The sequence below is a fragment of the Onychostoma macrolepis genome, chromosome 02 (genome assembly GCF_012432095.1).
Source record: "Onychostoma macrolepis isolate SWU-2019 chromosome 02, ASM1243209v1, whole genome shotgun sequence".
NCBI classification, from domain to species: Eukaryota; Metazoa; Chordata; class Actinopteri; order Cypriniformes; family Cyprinidae; genus Onychostoma; species Onychostoma macrolepis.
Window position 1 is genome coordinate 4,552,660 of NC_081156.1, and position 18,770 is coordinate 4,571,429.

Genomic DNA, 18,770 nt, shown 5'->3' on the forward strand with positions numbered 1-18,770 from the left:
ATAAACTGTACACACACATATTATGTAAACAAAAACTTTTATTTTGGATGCAATTAATCACGATTAATCGTTTGACAGCACTAATATATATATATATATACATACAGTACATATATATATATATATATATATATTAAATTTTATTATATATATTTAATATATATTTATATATTCTGATATTTAGTTATATATTTATTCTGACAGCTGAAGCTGCAATGCAAAAGCTGAAATGCTCAGCTGCTGCTGGTCTGAGCTGGGTTTTTTTCAGCAGTCTCACACATGGTGTACACAGTTAGTGGCCCCAGCTGTCCCGGTCATCACTCTCATCAGTGTTGGACTCGTATCCGGATGCGATACCAGACTCTCTGAATCCTGGTGTGTCCAGTGTGCATAGAAACTGGTTCCCTGGAGGAGAGCAACCACCCGACTGATCTTCATCCTGACCTTGTCCTGAGTCACGGTCCTGCTCCGGCTTCTTTTCCCGCTCTGAAGATTCTGAGAAGAAACAGAAGCCATCAAGCCGAGCCAGGCTGTTTGAGAGAGGGAAGCCCTCTCGAGCGCTTGAGGGAGGATTCGGGTTGGGGTCACGTGATACAGCTGGCATGTTGGCACGCAGGGCGATTTCCAGAAGGCTGTCTTGAGATCCCACTACAGGGAGGAAATGACATCATGCCATTGTCAGTGACAGAATAACAGAGGTGCCATTACTGAGCTGACTTTGTCAAGCTAAACATCTAATCACCAGAGTAAAGGTCCGTTCCCACAAAAAATGATAACTATAGAGGTATCTATAACTATATTTGCATCAACATCAGTGGACAAAAGCATGCTGCTTTACATGCTCAAGCTCTTTAAATTTACTAAACAGGGCAAATTAGCATTAGAGCGCAATTCCATAAAAGCGCCGATGGAAGGGGAAAATTCTGCAGGTGATTTGTTGACAACGCACACATTACAGAACACAGACACAACATCTAATTTCTAAGATGACCAGTGCAATCTACCAAGAACAGCGCAAATTACTGCCTGCATATTGAATAATGCTGCAAATACCAGTGAATTGACAAGCGCAAATTTTAGTAAATCACGTTGCATGATTCATTTTAATACTCTCCTCCCATAATTTTACAGATCGAAAGGAAAACTCCTACAAATGCTTATTCAATAAGGTGAGTCGCAAAAATAACTGTGTCCATGCCTTTTCAGTGCTAATTTCCCACTGTGTGTCTTTAGTAAATCCTGACAGTAGTTTTTTAACACCAAATGAGGGTTTGCGCTGGATCAAGCTGATAGTAAATCTGGCCCTTAGTGTTGGGTGGATTCTGTTTGGCTGTCAATGTTTTTATTGTTCATCAGTTGCAAAATAATGCTGTGAAATTGATTCCAATTATATTGTACTGTACCTCTGTGTTGTATTGGTGTGAACGGAACTCACTGTAACACCGTTTTGTTAAGAAGAACTCTTTAAAGGAATAATTCCTCCCAAAAGAAAATTCTGTCATTATTTACATGACAGTTATTTCAAACTTAGTACATTCCACTCTACCACAAATGCATTTTTTGTACATTTGCACAATGAAAATATTTTACTAAATTTTATATACTGTATGAACAATTTCAGAGATTTACAAATGTTTACAAATATTTTTGTATTCAATCAATTAGATTAATTAATTATATTAATCTATTAAAAATAGATTTGTAAAAATATTACTAAAGCTCTGCATACCTTTTAGATATTGGTGGTTCATTTATATTGCATGTTTCAATGTATATCCAAACACAGACAAAAATGTATGTGTAAATATTACAAATCAATACCTACGAATACTAATGAGTTCGACCTGGCCTGGGACAAATTTTATGGTGCTTGTAAAGACTGTTCTCTTTCATTATATGGAAAAGAGCAGCATGAACATTCTTCAAAATTTCTTCTTTTGTCATCAGTGGAAAAAGGAAAATCAAGAAAATCTTGGAACAACATAAGGATGAGTAAATAGCAGGATATTAATTTTAGGGTGAACAACAGGCTAAATCATTCTTCTGCCTTGCACACATTGTGGAAACAAGGAGGAAAATCTCTTGATTGCACACGTCACGAGTCTTGAGACTTACAGGGGGAGTTTTTCTGTGGTTGAGTGCGGAGCTCCAGCTCTTGGACGTGTTTGACCAGCAGTGAGAGATGCTGCAGGAGTTCAGTGTTCTGCTGCAGGAGCTGCTGGACTCGAGCCTGAGCCTCCGTCCTGGCGCTGGTTTCCACCGACAGCTGCTGCTGCAGCAGAACCACCTGCACAACAACAACAACCACTAGATTTGACACTTTCTTAAGAAAATATCTGTTCCCCAAAAGGTTCTTTGGGGAAACTTTCAGTGAACAGTTCTTAAAAGAACCATTTTTTCTAAGTATGAACAACATTTTAATAAGCTAAAGAACCTTTTTCCACTGTAAAGAACCTTTTGTGGAATGAAAAGGTTCTTTGTGGAACCATTGATGCTAATAAAGAACAATAAGTTGATACAGGCAGCATGACATAGCGATCGGACGTGTGATGCGACCTGTGCAGTGGCAGCTTGACTCCTCTGCTCCTGCTGCTGTAACTGTCTCTGCAGGAGCTGCACCTGATGGCTCACGGACAGAGGACTGGACAGAGGAGACGCCAGCCTGGACGACTCCATCACCAGCACCGGCTCTTCACTCACCTGCATGGAGAAAGTAGTGCTGTTTACTACCTTTAACCAACAAATTAACTTTAAGATGGTCTTAAGATGGTTGCAAAGGATCAGTACAGCCTGTTCATACCTAGATGCATTAATTGTAACTTTGGGATCCATTAGTTCTTTTGATACGCATCACACAGTGAGAACAGTTTGTTAGTTAACAGGCGTGGCAGTATTGTTTCAACAACCTTCCATATTCGAGAACGATACACTAATTGCATCCTTCCAGGAGTGACCTGGGGTGTCTTATTTTGATTGTTTACATGCTGCTGAGCATTTTCCTCGGTCTCAAAAAATGCAGTTTGATTCCTACCAATATAAGCGTGTAACCAATCCCGTCAAATTTTTAGATGGAGAACATGGTTTGTGTAACATTAGCAACACATTATTGCTGTTTGACATCACAGTCAAGCCAAAGGCTATAATAATATAAATTATTGAACCACCATGTTAAAGACTCAGAAGTGAGTTTAACTGAACAGACAGAACACAAAATGAATTTGTTTACAGTGAAAAATACAGTATCACATGAAACTCAGGCCTAAAGGAAATGTGAAAAATGATAAACACTGGTCTCATATGTTTGCTCCTGTGATTGGCATAAGTTTGAAAACATCAGCAGATTCACAGAACCGATCAGAGAACACACAACAACTTCAGCTGTATCAAAGCAAGTCATTTTGCAAACCATTACAAGTACATGAAAGCTTTAACCTCCTAAAAACTCCCCAGTGATCAAATATGTGTCAGCATCGACAGCTTTCATATCTTATTCATTGGAGTCAAGGCAAAATTTTAAAAGCATCTAAAATGTGTTTCCATAAATGCATAATTTATAAATAATCCCCATCATAACTGGAAGACGTTTGCATGTTAATAAACAAGACTTATTTTAAACTACCCTAAATTTCGTTCATATAGATCATTTTTAAGGAATTAAAATGATTCTGACTAAGTGTTATTACAAGATTTCAAAGAATTACATGATACTTTAACTAAACTTGGCTGCTAATGATTCATCTTTTAGTCCTACTTGTGATCATGGCCCAATTTCTGCCCTATAAACCATGTAGGATGAGCAAACTGTAGCATCTATAAATAACTGAAAACAGGCAAAACCTGAGCTATATTTAAAAAGACAACACCTGAGATCTCTTCTGCCTTCCAGTTTCGTCTAAAAAAGCAAGGCTTTCTGTTGGTAAACATTTTACTGAGTCAATATAAAAAAAATGTAATTGATGAGGACAAAATTAAGACAACTGGACACACATTTCTTTCAGATTTTCTGCTAAACTTTAAGGTCAGACAGAGGACTTTACCTTTTCATCTTTCTCCAGCCCAGTGTTGCTTGAACTCTCAGCGGTGCCGCCAGAAACTGAAGTCTCGTCTTTGCTTCTCTCCTCCTCACCTTTCACAAGCCATGCTGCAATTCAGATTAATCACATCATTTAGAATAAAAAATCATCAACTGCCAGTTTCACAGGTACAGACTGAGTCTGTTTCTAGTTCACATGACAGTCCAAATGATTGATTTATTTTTTTGTCCAAGTCAAAGAAACACTTGATAAGGAACCTTCCAAAACCGAACATAGGACTAAATAATTGTATAAAATATATTTAGACATTTTTAGCTATTTTGACATCATTTTTATATTGGCCTCATTGAAAAATTGTGGCTTAAACATTTACTAACAAAACGTTTTTAGCTTCATATTATGCGAATTTATATTTGTCCGAAAACCAGTCAGTATCTGGTGTGACCACCATTTGCCTCACGCAGTGCAACACATCTCCTTCGCATAGAGTTTATCAGGTTGTTGATTGTGGCCTGTGGAATGTTGGTCCACTCCTCTTCAATGGCTGTACGAAGTTGCTGGATATTGGCAGGAACTGGAACACGCTGTCGTATACGCCGATCCAGAGCATCCCAAACATGCTCAATGGGTGACATGTCCGGTGAGTATGCTGGCCATGCAAGAACTGGGATGTTTTCAGCTTCCAGGAATTGTGTACAGATCCTTGCAACGTGGGGCCGTGCATTATCATGCTGAAACATGAGGTGATGGTCGTGGATGAATGGCACAACAATGGGCCTCAGGATCTCGTCACGGAATCTCTGTGCCATCAATAAAATGCACCTGTGTTCGTTGTCCATAACATACGCCTGCCCATACCATAACCCCAGCACCACCATGGGCCACTCGATCCACAACGTTGACATCAGCAAACCGCTCACCCACACGACGCCATACACGCTGTCTGCCCTCTGCCCTGTACAGTGAAAACCGGGATTCACCCGTGAAGAGAACACCTCAGTGCCAGACGCCATCGAATGTGAGCATTTGCCCACTAAAGTTGGTTACGACGACGAACTGCAGTCAGGTCGAGACCCCGATGAGGACGACGAGCATGCAGATGAGCTTCCCTGAGACGGTTTCTGACAGTTTGTGCAGAAATTCTTTGGTTATGCAAACCAATTGTTGCAGCAGCTGTCCGGGTGGCTGGTCTCAGACGATCTTGGAGGTGAAGATGTTGGATGTGGAGGTCCTGGGCTGGTGTGGTTACACGTGGTCTGCGGTTGTGAGGCCGGTTGGATGTACTGCCAAATTCTCTGAAACGCCTTTGGAGACGGCTTATGGTAGAGAAATGAACATTCAATTCACGGGCAACAGCTCTGGTGGACATTTCTGCAGTCAGCATGACAATTGCACGACATCTGTGGCATTATGCTATGTGATAAAACTGCACATTTTAGAGTGGCCTTTTATTGTGGCCAGCCTAAGGCACACCTGTGCAATAATCATGCTGTCTAATCAGCATCTTGATATGCCACACCTGTGAGGTGGATGGAGTATCTCGGCAAAGGAGAAGTGCTCACTAACACAAATTTAGACAGATTTGTGAACATTATTAAGGTTTGAACCAAACCATAAATATAATTCGATAGAAGCTAATAAGTTTGGCTGTAACAAATTAGACACATTAACAAATTATTTTAGAATTGGTCAAAAGTATCATTTATTTTTCAGTGCACAGACCATATTTTCTTATACAAAATAAATATCTAAGTTGCTTTGAAACTGTGATGAAGATAATAACAATAAAGATTTTAATTTGTATTATATTTTTATTTTGCTGATTTGTTTTTGATTATTACTTACCGTCAGCATTGTCTAAACTCTGTTTATGGCACACCTCGAACGCCTGACCCACGGTCCGCACTATCCTCATGGCTTGGCTCTGAGACACAGACAGCAGATCTTTAAGCAACCAGGGTTTATTGAACATGTCAAACATGCTTTTCCACATGCAGGTAAACATCTGTAGATTTTCAATTGATACAGGACAAAAAGCTGTACTTGGAGAGACAGAAGAATTAATTCACCTTCAACAGAGGAAAAGAGATTTATAGGAATGAATGACATACATAAGTAAAAGAGAAGGAGTGAGAGAGGGAGAACATTACACCCATAAGTCAATTCCACATTATAGTGGTGCTGTCAAAGTGATGGATTAGTTCATTTCAGATGGGCCCTGGTGCTGTGAACAAAACCCAAGCCAAAGACACTCATATCAAGCATCTTATGCCAACATCACTTTCTTTTTCTGTAGAAAACAGACAATCTGTTGCAGGTTAAAAATATCCCACGAGACAAAGTTTGAAACAGAATTATTTAGAATCGCACTGAATAGTAGTTTTTGTTCATTAGACTGAATTATTAAAGGGATGGTTCACCCCAAAATGAAAATTCTGTCATTAATTATTTACTCTCATGTCGTTCCAAACCTGTAAGTCCTTCATTCATCTCCAGAACACAAATGAAGATCATTTTGATGAAATCCGAGAGCTTTCTGACCCTGCATAGACAGCAGTGCAACTGACATATTCAAGGCCCAGAAAGGTAGTAAGAACATTGTTAAAATAGTCCATCTGACATCAGTGGTTCAACCTGAATTTTATGAAGCTACGAGAATACTTTTTGTGTGCAAAGAAAACCAAATTAACTTTATTCAACAATTCTTCTCTTCCATGTCAGTCTTCGCCACAGCCTTACTACGTTTCTGTGCCTTGATCGTGGTAGTACCCTTGCTGCCTATGCAGAGTCAGAAGGCTCTCGGATTTCATCAAAAATATCTTCATTTGTTTTCTGAAGATGAACAAAGGTCTTACGGGTTTGAAATTACATGAGGGTGAGTAATTAATGACAAATTTTTTATTTTTGTTTGAACTATCCCTTTAAGTTGAATTGTTGTGTTGATTTAGAGTAACTTAATTTTGTATGTGCAGAAAAGTTTAATTTTATTATTTTTTGTGATTTTTATCATTTTTGTACATTTTTACATTTTGTACAGGTTTTTACTATACGCACGCACGCACGCACACATGTTGTGTTTCCATGTTTTATGGGGACATTCTAGGTGTAATGGTTTTTATACTGTACAAACTATATTTTCTATTGCAAGCCCGTCGGGTCCCAACGGAGCCCGACACGCTGAGTCCATTCGGGCCGGGCTCGGGCCTTTTTTTTTTTTTTACCGATCGGGCTCAGGTCGGACTCGGGCTCATTTAGCTTCTCTCCTTTTATTGTGCCCATATACGAGCAGAGCACACATGGCTACTGTATTAAATACTGATTATATTATAAATATTATACATCACCTAAGCAATGCGCAACGCATATATGCAGACATTAGCATACAGGTGACCATGCAGAGCATCAGGGAGAAGTTGGAGCGTGGAGTTACAAAAAGTTCCCAATGCTTCGGGAAAAGCTGCATTTTTGATCAGCCATGCATTTGATGATGATCCTGACTCGCCATCTCCTCACTGGATGCGCCTTTAGAGAGAAATGCATCTTTAGAGATTTTATAATGAAAGAGTTTTTGTTTACGATTAGAATTATTTTGTTTTAAAGTAGTAATTCAAAGCTTTCTATAGATACTGTATTTATCAAGTCAGTGAGGCAAGTAGGCTATATGACGTGTTTCAGTTTTTCAGAAGTGCTTTTTTTTCTTCTTTATTTTATAAAAGCACGTTTTGTTGATATTTTGAGTGCACACAAATAAAAGTAGACCCTTTACAGTTCCGAACAACGTAGGCTTTTACTCTTACCTTTATGAGCAAAAATGACAGAGTATTTTGAAATGTTTCCAATGCAAGTGACCGTTCTGACGCGTCCTGTAAAGCGCGCTTCAGCTTCCACTCTCTGCACAAACTACTGGATATGCATCAAGTCAAGTCAAGTCACCTTTATTTATATAGCGCTTTTAACAATACAGATTGTGTCAAAGCACTTAACAGTATCAAACTGTAAGATAGAGTGTCAGTAATGTATAATGATAAGATTAAACACTCAATTTTCAGTTAAAGGCATTTCATTATTGAATTCAGAGATGTCATTGTCTAGCTCAGTTTAGTTTAAATAGTATCTGTGCAATCAAATCGGTGATAATCGCTAAAAATTAAATGTCCCCAATGTGCATCAGTGCACATTTATCTAGGTCAAGCGTTTAAACTAACATTGTGGAGCTGTTTTATAATTATATATTTAATTTTAGAGAAGTCGTGATGATTTGAGAAAGCTAAATTGATCAAACATAGGCTATGATCAACTCGCTGTCTGCTGCTGGCTGCTTGGTCGTTACTTTAAAAAACAAAAACTTACATTTAACGAATAAAAAAATGCTCCAAACATTTTTCTAAATTAACTTAATAAAATAACGAAACGAAATACAATCACTTTGTCATTTCATACAAAACTGAACTATTTTAATAGCTGAAACAGTAGTATATAAGCTGTTTTGGGAGAAGGGGGAAAAAAGACGTGCTCGGGTCGGACTCGGGCCGAGAATTCTGATGAGCTGTCGGACACGGGCCTAAATTTTAGGCCCGTGCAGGACTCTACCCTACACCTAAACCTACCCCTCAAAGGAAACTTTTTGCATTTTTAGATTTTCAAAAAACTTCATTCTGTATGATTTATAAGCTTGTTTCCTCATGGGGACTAAAAAATGTCAGCACAAGATCAAAATTTACTGGTATTACTATATGTGATAAATACCAGGTACACACACACACACACACACTGGTTTGTTTCTGTGAATTGTGGGGACTTTCCATAGACTTCTATTACTTTTATACTAACCAAACAATGGCCAGCAGGCCATCCTTACTGAGTCCTGTTATTGTAAATCAGCTCATGAATAATATGACAACTAAATAACTGATCTCCATCAGAATGAATCCTCCGCTAAGACATCCCACCTTACCATTTCCATTCCTGGGCAATCAATCAATATTATTTAATATATGTGTGCAGATATAATTAAATGTCAGTGGATTTCCTGTATTATGGTGATGTTTACCTTTCTCTTCGATTTGAAGACATTGCAGCGGAACACATTGCTTTTCTTGTCTCTTGCTATGTAACTGAATATCTTCAGGTCCTGTGAGTCATGAGAGACGTAAAATATTCTGAAAAGAAAGAAAAAAATGACTAACAAGCTGCAGCAATTGACCTTAAAACTGTCTCATTGCCATGGCAACAACAAGGCCAACGTGCTCTTCACTGACTTGGTCCCTTTGACATGTCATAAAACATTACAGAAATGCATTAAATGTGCTCCCTAGATTTTGAAAGTGCAACAGCTTTTGGAATACAACAGTAAATGTTAGTGTTACATTACATTGGCATCAAACTGAAACTCTAGAAATAGATCCATTTCAGAACAAACATGTTGGTAATAACTGACATTGTTTTAATACAATAAAACTAGAGTGGACTGGCACAAGTCAACACTAATGATATTACTGTTAAACAGTGTGTTTATGTGCACTGGAGACTGGTGGTTGCTAAGGGGATTTCGAAAGACATTCTGTTTTTTGTTGCAACTCACAGAGCAAAATGACTTTGTGACGTGTGCATGCAAAATGATAAAGGTCATCAAACCCCACAGGCCATGTCACTCCAGTCATGAGCAAAATTAGTAATCAATTCTATGTAAATAAACTGTGGTTAAATTACCTGAAAATGGGGTCCTGGGCCAGTGTCACTTGGCTTTCATCCCAGCTATAGTCACATTTCTAACATAAATATATAGCACATGTTTAGTCAAGAAATATGTTTAATTAATTGTATATACAGAATAAATTGTACAAAATATACAGCATCAGAAATGACTGTTGTTATAAAATTACAAGGAGAAAAAAATAGAAACACCTCACCTTTTTCTTCTTCCGCACAACCACCTTGACACCATCCACTGACACAATAAGGTTGACTTTCTTCTTCTTGATGTTCTTAATTTTAAACTCATACTGAAAATGATACAAAACATGATGGGTTGAATTAATTAAAACATGAATCATGACATGAACCTTACACTTAAAAAATGGCAACCTAAAAATAGTAACATCTAAATTAAGTAGTTTTATAAAAAAATAAAAAATAAAATAAAAAACCACCAACAAAAAAAATTGTATGTATGTATGTATATGTGTGCAGGGCTCTCAAGTCTCACGCAATCGGAGTGAGACTCACGCATTTCAACCAGTTCACACGCTCTCACGCCACACCTTGTATTTCTCACGCTGAGAAGGGATAACTTGCCCCGCTACAATTACTATACAATTAATATACCATTAATAGATGAGGGAATACTGAGGTAAGTTTTCTGCCGAGTTCATAGTTCCGACGCTCGAGTTATAGAGTTAAATGCCACCTACCAGCCAATCAGAAATTAGGATGTTGTTGTTTCCTTTAAAATTCAACGATTCTGCAGCAAGTGGGTTCGTTACTAAGCAACATGGATGCGCGCGCACATGGAGTGTAAATTGGAAGAGAAAGATCCGATGAATGCTGTAGGTAACCCCTTCATTTATTTTTTCGATTTTAAGATTCCTCTACGAAATCATTTGCCTGTGAAAAGATAGTGAGAGCTGATGTTGGGGAATATAGCCAAATTCGCGCTAAAGTATTATTGATGCAGTCAAAAAAAAAAAAAAAAACTCTCCAACTGCTTTGCAACCAGAAGATTTAACTTAGCTTTGGCTTCCTGAAATGAAAGTACTAGAGATGTTATAACAGTTGGTGAATCTGATAAAAGACAGACAAATTCATCCAAATAAAATAAATTGTTTTACATATTTAAAAAAGGATCAAAAATACAAAGAAATTTGGCTCCAAAAATGCCAACTGAACAGCAGTGCTCAATGTACATACTGTACACACACAGTAGGATTACAGAACTTGTCCTGAACATGTATGTCAAGCTCTCTCTCTCTGTGTGTGTGAGAGAGAGAGAGAGAGAGCGCGAGAACACATTTCAGCTTAGGATTTTATTTTTTTCTGTTGTGTTTGTTGCACATCTTGATGACAGGGGTAGGGGGCTCACATATAAAGCACTGAGGCTTCCCCAAATTCAAATTCAGATGCAGTGTGTTTTCCATGGTGGGTTTGAACAAAACCAAAACTAGAAACAGTTTGGCTCTGGATGGAACGCTATTATCATGACAGTGCTTTATGTGGGAGTCCTCTACCCCTGTCATCAGGCATCAAAGTGTGCAACAAACATTTACAACAGAAAAAAAGAAACATAAGCTGAAATGTGTTCTCTCTCTCTCTCTCTCTCACACACACACACAGTTTGACATACATGCTCAGGGTAAGTACTGTAATGTATATGTGTACAGTATGTACGCTTAGTATTGCTGTTCAGTTGGCTCGTTTGAGGCAAAACTTTTTATTTTTGATACATTTGTATTTTTAAATACATAAATCTTTTTATTTTATTAGAATGAATTTGTCTATCATCAGATTTACCAAATGTTAATAACTTCTATTTGTGCTGGTCAATTATGAACAATAGGTAAAATTGAACTGCTAGCAAAAATTTGGGTGCTGCAAATATTTGAGTTGCTCCTCCCCTTTGAGTGACTCCTCCCCTTTGTGTGGCCCCTCCCCTAATCTCACTCCAAACTTTCGCTATAACTTGAGAGCCCTGTGTGAGTATATATTGTGACGAGTCGGTTGCCCTCCCCCTTATTGTCATCACCACCCCGTCCCTTATTCGCCGCCCTTCACCAGGCTCCCGACGGGAGTGGGTGTGAGAGAGGAGGGGCGTGGAAACAGCGAGGGCTGGCGGCGTGTGATGAGGCGCACCTGAATCGAATGGAGCCTCATCACCGCCGCTGTTTAGAGATGCTACTGGCTGTTTAAATGCCAAGCGCGCCTCTCCTCGAGAGACCGCGGTCTCTTCCCCCGTGCATGCACGCACGCTGGTGTCCTCGTGGGTCCAGGAAGGGAGCGTAGAGGGACTTCCGCGCCACCGGAAACGTGAGCTGCCGAACCCGCGGTCCGGACGAAAGCCGCACCCGTATTACGGCCGTCGGGCCAGGATGCCGGGCCGTACAAGACTCCGCGGAAGAAGAGGAAGAGCCGCCGCTAGAATGAAGCTGCCGCCCCTCGCGCCCCGGTTCCCGAGCGGGAGCGCGTGCGGCCGCCGGACTCCACCCCTTACCTAGACCCTCCCTTCCAGAACACTGCCCTCCTTCACAAGCCCCGCAGCACGACGAGGACACCAGACCCCCTGTTTATTTTGGACACTTTTTCCCCCCTTGGACACTTTATTTTATTATTTCTGTTTAATAAAAGCCTCTCCGAGGCCTGACGCCACACCCACTGTGTCTGTCGTTGGCTCCTCCCGTCACAATATATATATACAGTGTTGGGCAGTAACTAGTTACTAGTAATTTAGTTACTGTAATAATATTACTTTTTGCAGTTGAAATATTGGACATTCCTGCAGTCAGCATGACATTTGCAAGCTCCCTCAAAACTTGCGACATCTGTGGCATTGTGCTATGTGATAAAACTGCACATTTTAGAGTGGCCTTTTATTGTGGCCAGCCTAAGGCACACCTGTGCAATAATCATGCTGTCTAATCAGCATCCTGATATGCCAAATCTGTGAGGTGGATGGAGTATCTCGGCAAAGGAGAAGTGCTCACTAACACAGATTTATACAGATTTGTGAACAATATATGAGAGAAATAGGCCTTTTGTGTACATAGAAAAAGTCTTAGATCTTTGAGTTCAGCTCATGAAAGATGGGGGCAAAAACAAAAGTGTTGCGTTTATAATTTTGTTCAGTGTTAAAAAATTAAATGCAAAAGAACAACGTCAAACTTTTTAGTATTTTTGTATTGTGTATTAGTGTTGTCACGGTACCAAAATTTCAGTATTCGGTACCGATACCAGTCAAAATCCACGGTTCTCGATACCAATTTCGGTACCACATGCTAATTTAAAAAAAACACACTATTTTTAATAATGAAGTCAAACAAAAATAAAAATGTACAAAAATCAATGCCATTCTTTATACTTTATTTAAATTGTGTTTCAAGTTTTCCCGCAAGTAATGAAAGTATGAAAAACAGTAAACAAGTTTCACCCAAATTTAATTTGTCTTTTAATTAATTAAATTTAAACACATTGTATTGTTTTGGTAAATAAAGGGGATTTACTATTAAAATTAAAATATGGAAGAAATATTGTGTGATTTCTTTAAAAAAAAAAAGAAAATAAAAAAAATTATATATATATATATATATATATATATATATATATATAAAATTATATTTCTGGCACAATGTCTTTAAGATAAACTTTTATTTTGATGGGTTGCCGTGAATACCTTTACATTTCTGTGTGTAGCTATATGATATGACGCTGGTTTTACTCAATGAAACGGTAAAATGCTCGCGAGGGGACTCTCAGAGCAGTTCTGTAGATATTGTTTATGTATTTATGTCCTCATTGAGACGGCAGATGATGAATCACCGCGAGCGTCAGGCGCGCTTCAGTGTGTGTAGTCTCTGCCATTCATTCACTCACACAGAGACTCGCAGAACATGCGGGATTCATATTTGAATCGACTTTTGCGACTTAATATTTACAGATACTAGTCCACATCGCGATTTGATTTAAGTGCAGTGACCTACTTTTGATTAATTCATCCAAACGTTGACAAATTCCGTGCTAAACTGTAAATTCCGTTTTTATAACTGGATTCCGAGATTCCGTCCGCGTTTTCTGCATCGCGGAAATCATAGGGCCGTATGCGGCAAGAACCGGGTTGACCGGGTACTCGGTACCACCGGTACTTAAAAAAACCTGGTACCGTGACGTTTTCACTTTTTTAGTACCGACTTGGTACTGAAGTACCGGGTCTTTTGACAACACTATTGTGTATATATGTCAGTCGTGTCTTGTGTGTTTCCTCCTCTGTGCCCTTAATTGGTCGTTCCTGTTCCTGTCCTAGTTTAGTTTGATTGTTTAGATTATGTTCCAGCTGTGTATAGTTAATTATCCTGTGTATATTTGTTCCTGCCTGTTCAGTTAGTTTTCATCTGGTCTACTCGTTACGTACCCTGTGTGTCTCAGTCTTGCCTTGTCTTGCCATGTTGATTTGGATTAAAGACTGTATTTTGAGTTCATCCTCGTCTTCTCGCTTCCCTCATGTGTGTGCACCGTGACAGAAGACCAGACCTAAAACTGAAAGTAAGCGGTCCCCCCTTTTCACCGTTTTTTTTGTTTTGTTTTGTTTTGTTTTGTTCCTGTTTGTTTTCCCTGCGGCATGGAAGTCGCCGCTCGTCCTTTCGCCTTAGCCCGCGGATAATACATGGGAGTTCGGCAGGATTACTGCGAGTGCCGCAAGTCCGCCGGCTGTGGTTCTCCTTCAAGCCCGCCAGCCATTCTGAAGTCAAGCCCAGTTCTAGTTATGGCCGCGGAGGCCATTCTCAAGCCGCCTGCTTCACCTGTCGCTGAAATAGAAGCGGTTTCTGAGTTTACCCTGTGAGGGCCCCTGACTCCACGTCCAGCCCAAGGAGGGCTGTTGTGCTTCCGTCATGCCCAGTAAGGACCTCAGCTTCCAAGCCTAGCGCATGAAGGGCTCCTGTTCCTGTGTTTAGCCCAAGGAGGGCCCTAGAGCTCATAAGTTACCCCAAGGAATTATTTTGGGGGTAGTAGGGTTCTGGCTGTAGTGACCGGAAACTAATATACGGCCACGAAGACCACCCGTCATGGCCTCCTGAGTTCCCTGCATCGCCATGGCGCCCCGCACTGTCTGTTCTGTCCTGGAGGCCCCCTCCAGAGCACCCACACCCCCCTCCCCGGTGGTACTGTTACGGCACGGGATGCGCCTTCTGGGAGGGGGGAGTTATGTCAGTCGTGTCTTGTGTGTTTTCCCCCTCTATGCCCTTATTTGGTCCGTCCTGTTCCTGTCCTAGTTTAGTTTGTTTAGATTATGTTCCAGCTGTGTATAGTTAATTATCCTGTGTATATTAGTTCTTGCCTGTTCAGTTAGCTTTCGTCTGGTCTACTCGTTACGTACCCTGTGTTCCTGTGTCTCAGCTTTGCCTTGTCTTGCCCTGTTGATTTGGATTAAAGACTGTATTGAGTTCATCCTCATCTCCTCGCTTCCCTCGTGTGTGTGCACCGTGACAATATACTTGTCAATTATTATTATTATTTTGCATTGAGGCTTATACGGGTCATTTTTCACCAGAACAAGTGTCATGTTTTGTTTTTAACAGTCCACAAGAGTTGATTTTTAATTAACACACAACATGCTATAAAGGTCTGAGGGGGATATCCAAAAACAACATATGAAATGCAAATGAATTTATCAGGCTACAGGTTCTGTTTGAAAAATGTGGATTATAACATGTACTGTATATCTCAAATCAAACAGATGATCAATATCTAGAAAACTTGAACAACTTGCACTGATAAGAGATTTATCAAGATATCAACCACCAATCAAGATGCTATTGCTTCTGGAAGACTTGCTAGCTCTGTTAGATGCAGACTGCATGAATAATCAAAGACTAGGAAATAAACAGGAAATCCACAGGGGTGGGATTAAAGGCGACGCACAAGGCATACTGAAGAGTGGCTGGGTTAAAAGAGCTCTCTTTCATCCCAAACTTTGATTATTGCTAACATGGACCACTAAGGCGAGCTATTTTCTAAGAAGCTTGTTACTCCGGCTGCTCTCAGTTCTCCCCAAAATACATAAAACAGGCTGATATCTAAAAAACTTGAGCACTATGATATACTTCTGACTTTATCAATTGATTTATCAACAGAAAAAGTTCCCTGAAGAGAAATCTTGTGCAAATAAGTCTAAACATTGCACAAACTTATTCTCTTTGATGGAGCAAAGTTGATTAAGCTAAACTGTACTGCTGCTGCCAGCACACTGGTGCAATCTCATAAATACTGGACCCCTGAGAAGAGAAGACATGAACGAACAGTCTTTACACTGGTACTACATTATAAACAACTTCCAACACATGAACCACCTGCCTCACCTAATAAATGGGAATTTTCATATTTTCAGAGAGTGAATGCATAAAGTTGCCCTATCAGGACCCATAGTAATAGGAGCAAAACGTATAATCATTAAGAGCTTTGAAAAACTCTTTGAGAATTATGTTACATGGTTACAACAATATGTTATAATGCAAAATGAAGAAAAAAATTAAGGATTTGCACTCCATCTAGCCTAGGTCACATTTCAAAATAAATGTCATTGAGCATTTACATACTCTCAGAAGATCTCGCTTTCACTGAAGTTTAAGATGCTCTTAGGATCATTTTCAAATCATTCTGGAGAAAAGACCATCTGCTTTTACACAAGATTTTAGAGAGTACAAGCAGCTTGAATCCGAGCTAACACAAAGACATTCTGACATGTTAATTTTTCAGTTATTTCAGTTATTTATCATTGTTTTTGTCGTTTCTTTAACATTTTTGTTCTTGACTGATAATAATATAAATAATTATAATAATTATTATTTTTTGTCCATAATATTACTGTTCATTATTGATGATCAAATTATTATTATTATTATTTGTATTATTATTGTTATCATTATACTATATAATGCTATATAAGTATTCATATATAATATTATAATACAATATATTAATACTCTATAGTCAACCTATATGCTAAATACTGGTAATATCATCATTGTGAAACATTGTGAATCAGTCATTTGTGTGCAAGATATGCTATTAATTCATCATTCTTTCAAAAAGGTCAACTGTCTGCATCCTTATAAAGATTTTCCTATACTTCATTTGTCAAATTCAGGAACCCTTACCCGTATTCGTCTCATAGCAGCCAATATTTCAATCCTGCTTTTGGGTCGAACAATATCCAGGCTCCCAATGAACTGTAGCAGAAGAGGTTAAACAAGTAACACAAGATAAACAGTATATTCTGGGAAAAAGACAATGATTTGCATGCATGCCAGTGCAACAGGTGAAGTACAGTTAGGCACGTAATGGGCAAAACATTACATTAGTGTCCATGTAAATACAACACATTAATAAAGTAATTACAATGACAGTGGGTTGTTACAATCCCTTCAACATGATAATCACACGATTTAACTTGCATATTTAGTACTCATAATGCAAAGACTTGGTAGCAAGTGAAGTATTAATGTACTAACGAAGTGTGAGCCATTTAATAAACAATTGCATTTTTTTTTTCTCTCTCTCTCTCAAATATTTACCTTCACCTCGAATGTGAGCCCATGCTGGAACTGGCCATCATTATCAGCAGGAATCCTCTGATCCACTGAGTCATCAACCAAATTATATTTACTCTTCTCCAGCATCGTTTTATGGTATGGAAATATCGTTCGACACCTTTATTTACTCAAAACATGCTGAAGCCTCCTGGCTGCACTGATTTCTGAGGGGTTTCTCACAGAAAGATGACGGCGGTCCTGTAAATGTCCAAAGGCAAAGGCAGAGATGCTCGTCCGCAGAGGGATCCAGCATCATTTACAGTAAATATGACCTCAGTGTTTGTTTCACAGCCGAGCAGACGGTTCAGAAGACGCACGCTGACTGTTAGCACGCAAAGTCTGGATTTCCAGCATGATGATAAATATCCCACCTGTCCCCGTTGGCGCAGACTGTCCCTTAACGTAATTGTATGGGTCTTACTATGGAGAAGGCTTCTCTATTAATATTCATCAGACAACCCTTCGCCATTGGAAGGTTATCAAGCAATATTAGCGCGACCTGAGTCATATTCATGAGGCAAACATTCCCCTTAGGAAGGTTTCCAAGCAAAGTATGCAGGAGTTAAATTAATATTCATTTGCCAACCTTCAGCGTAGTAGTATTCGGTATTCGCGTCCATGATTTCAAAAAGGTTTGTGTGAAGCCTCACTGTCAGGCTGGGAAATACTTATGAAGTGCTGACATCTTGTGGTTAAAAAGGTGGCGCCTGATGATCTGCATTAATTCACGCTGCATGGTAGATAAGAAACTATCATTGCACTCCTACAAATAAATTAAAGTCATGCACTGTGAGTTAAACCAGAAGTTAGGATTTAAAAGTTCTGTAATATTACTTATATACAGACTTAACCTAAGACTGTAGGCCTATTTAAACGGGCTTTGACCAGTCCCAGTGTTTAAAATATGTAGCCCTATATAGCTATAAACCAAATATATCTAGACTAGTAACTGTTGTGTGTGTACTTGTTTATACTACATTGTGGGGACCAAATGTCCCCACAAGGATAGTAAAACCTGAAATTTTTGACACCAGCTCCACGAGGGAATTTTTTTATTTAATTTTTTTTTATATACACTGTAAAAATGATAAGTTGACTTAACTTAAAAAAATTGAGGAAACCCATTGCATTAAATTTTTTAAGTAAATTATAATTAAAAAAAATTATTTACTTAATAATTTTAAGGCAACGGGTTTCCTCAATTTTTTTTAAGTTAAGTCAACTTATCACTTTTTACAGTGTATTAAAAATAGTAAATGGTGTTTAGCCTATATGAAAGTGTAACAATGCAAACAGGTTTTCTGTAAGGGGTAGGTTTAGGGTTAGGGGACAGAAAATATAGTTTGGTCAGTATAAAATTAATAGAAGTCTATGGAAAGTCCCCACAATTCACAGAAACAAACATGTGTGTGTGTGCGCATACCTGCTATTCCCTAAATTATAG

The 18,770-nt window shown here is 38.9% G+C and overlaps 1 protein-coding gene across 2 annotated transcripts; it reads right to left on the minus strand.

Moving 5' to 3' along the window:
• Window positions 1-56: 56 nt before the first annotated feature.
• On the minus strand, window positions 57-18,028 carry nos1apb (nitric oxide synthase 1 (neuronal) adaptor protein b). 2 transcript variants are annotated; one of them, XM_058753916.1, is made up of 10 exons: window positions 17,309-18,028; window positions 16,892-16,963; window positions 9,944-10,036; window positions 9,744-9,802; window positions 9,085-9,193; window positions 5,880-5,958; window positions 4,038-4,141; window positions 2,557-2,700; window positions 2,116-2,287; window positions 57-648 (listed from the first exon to the last, which is right to left on the minus strand). In XM_058753916.1, exons 1-10 carry the CDS (start codon window positions 17,411-17,413, stop codon window positions 293-295), a joined length of 1,293 nt encoding a protein of 430 aa, XP_058609899.1. In that variant the 5' UTR covers window positions 17,414-18,028; the 3' UTR covers window positions 57-292. The 2 variants fall into 2 exon arrangements, with proteins under 2 accessions (XP_058609899.1, XP_058609905.1); XM_058753922.1 differs by lacking the exons at window positions 16,892-16,963; window positions 17,309-18,028 and adding an exon at window positions 11,880-12,350.
• Between the last annotated feature and the right edge of the window lie 742 nt (window positions 18,029-18,770).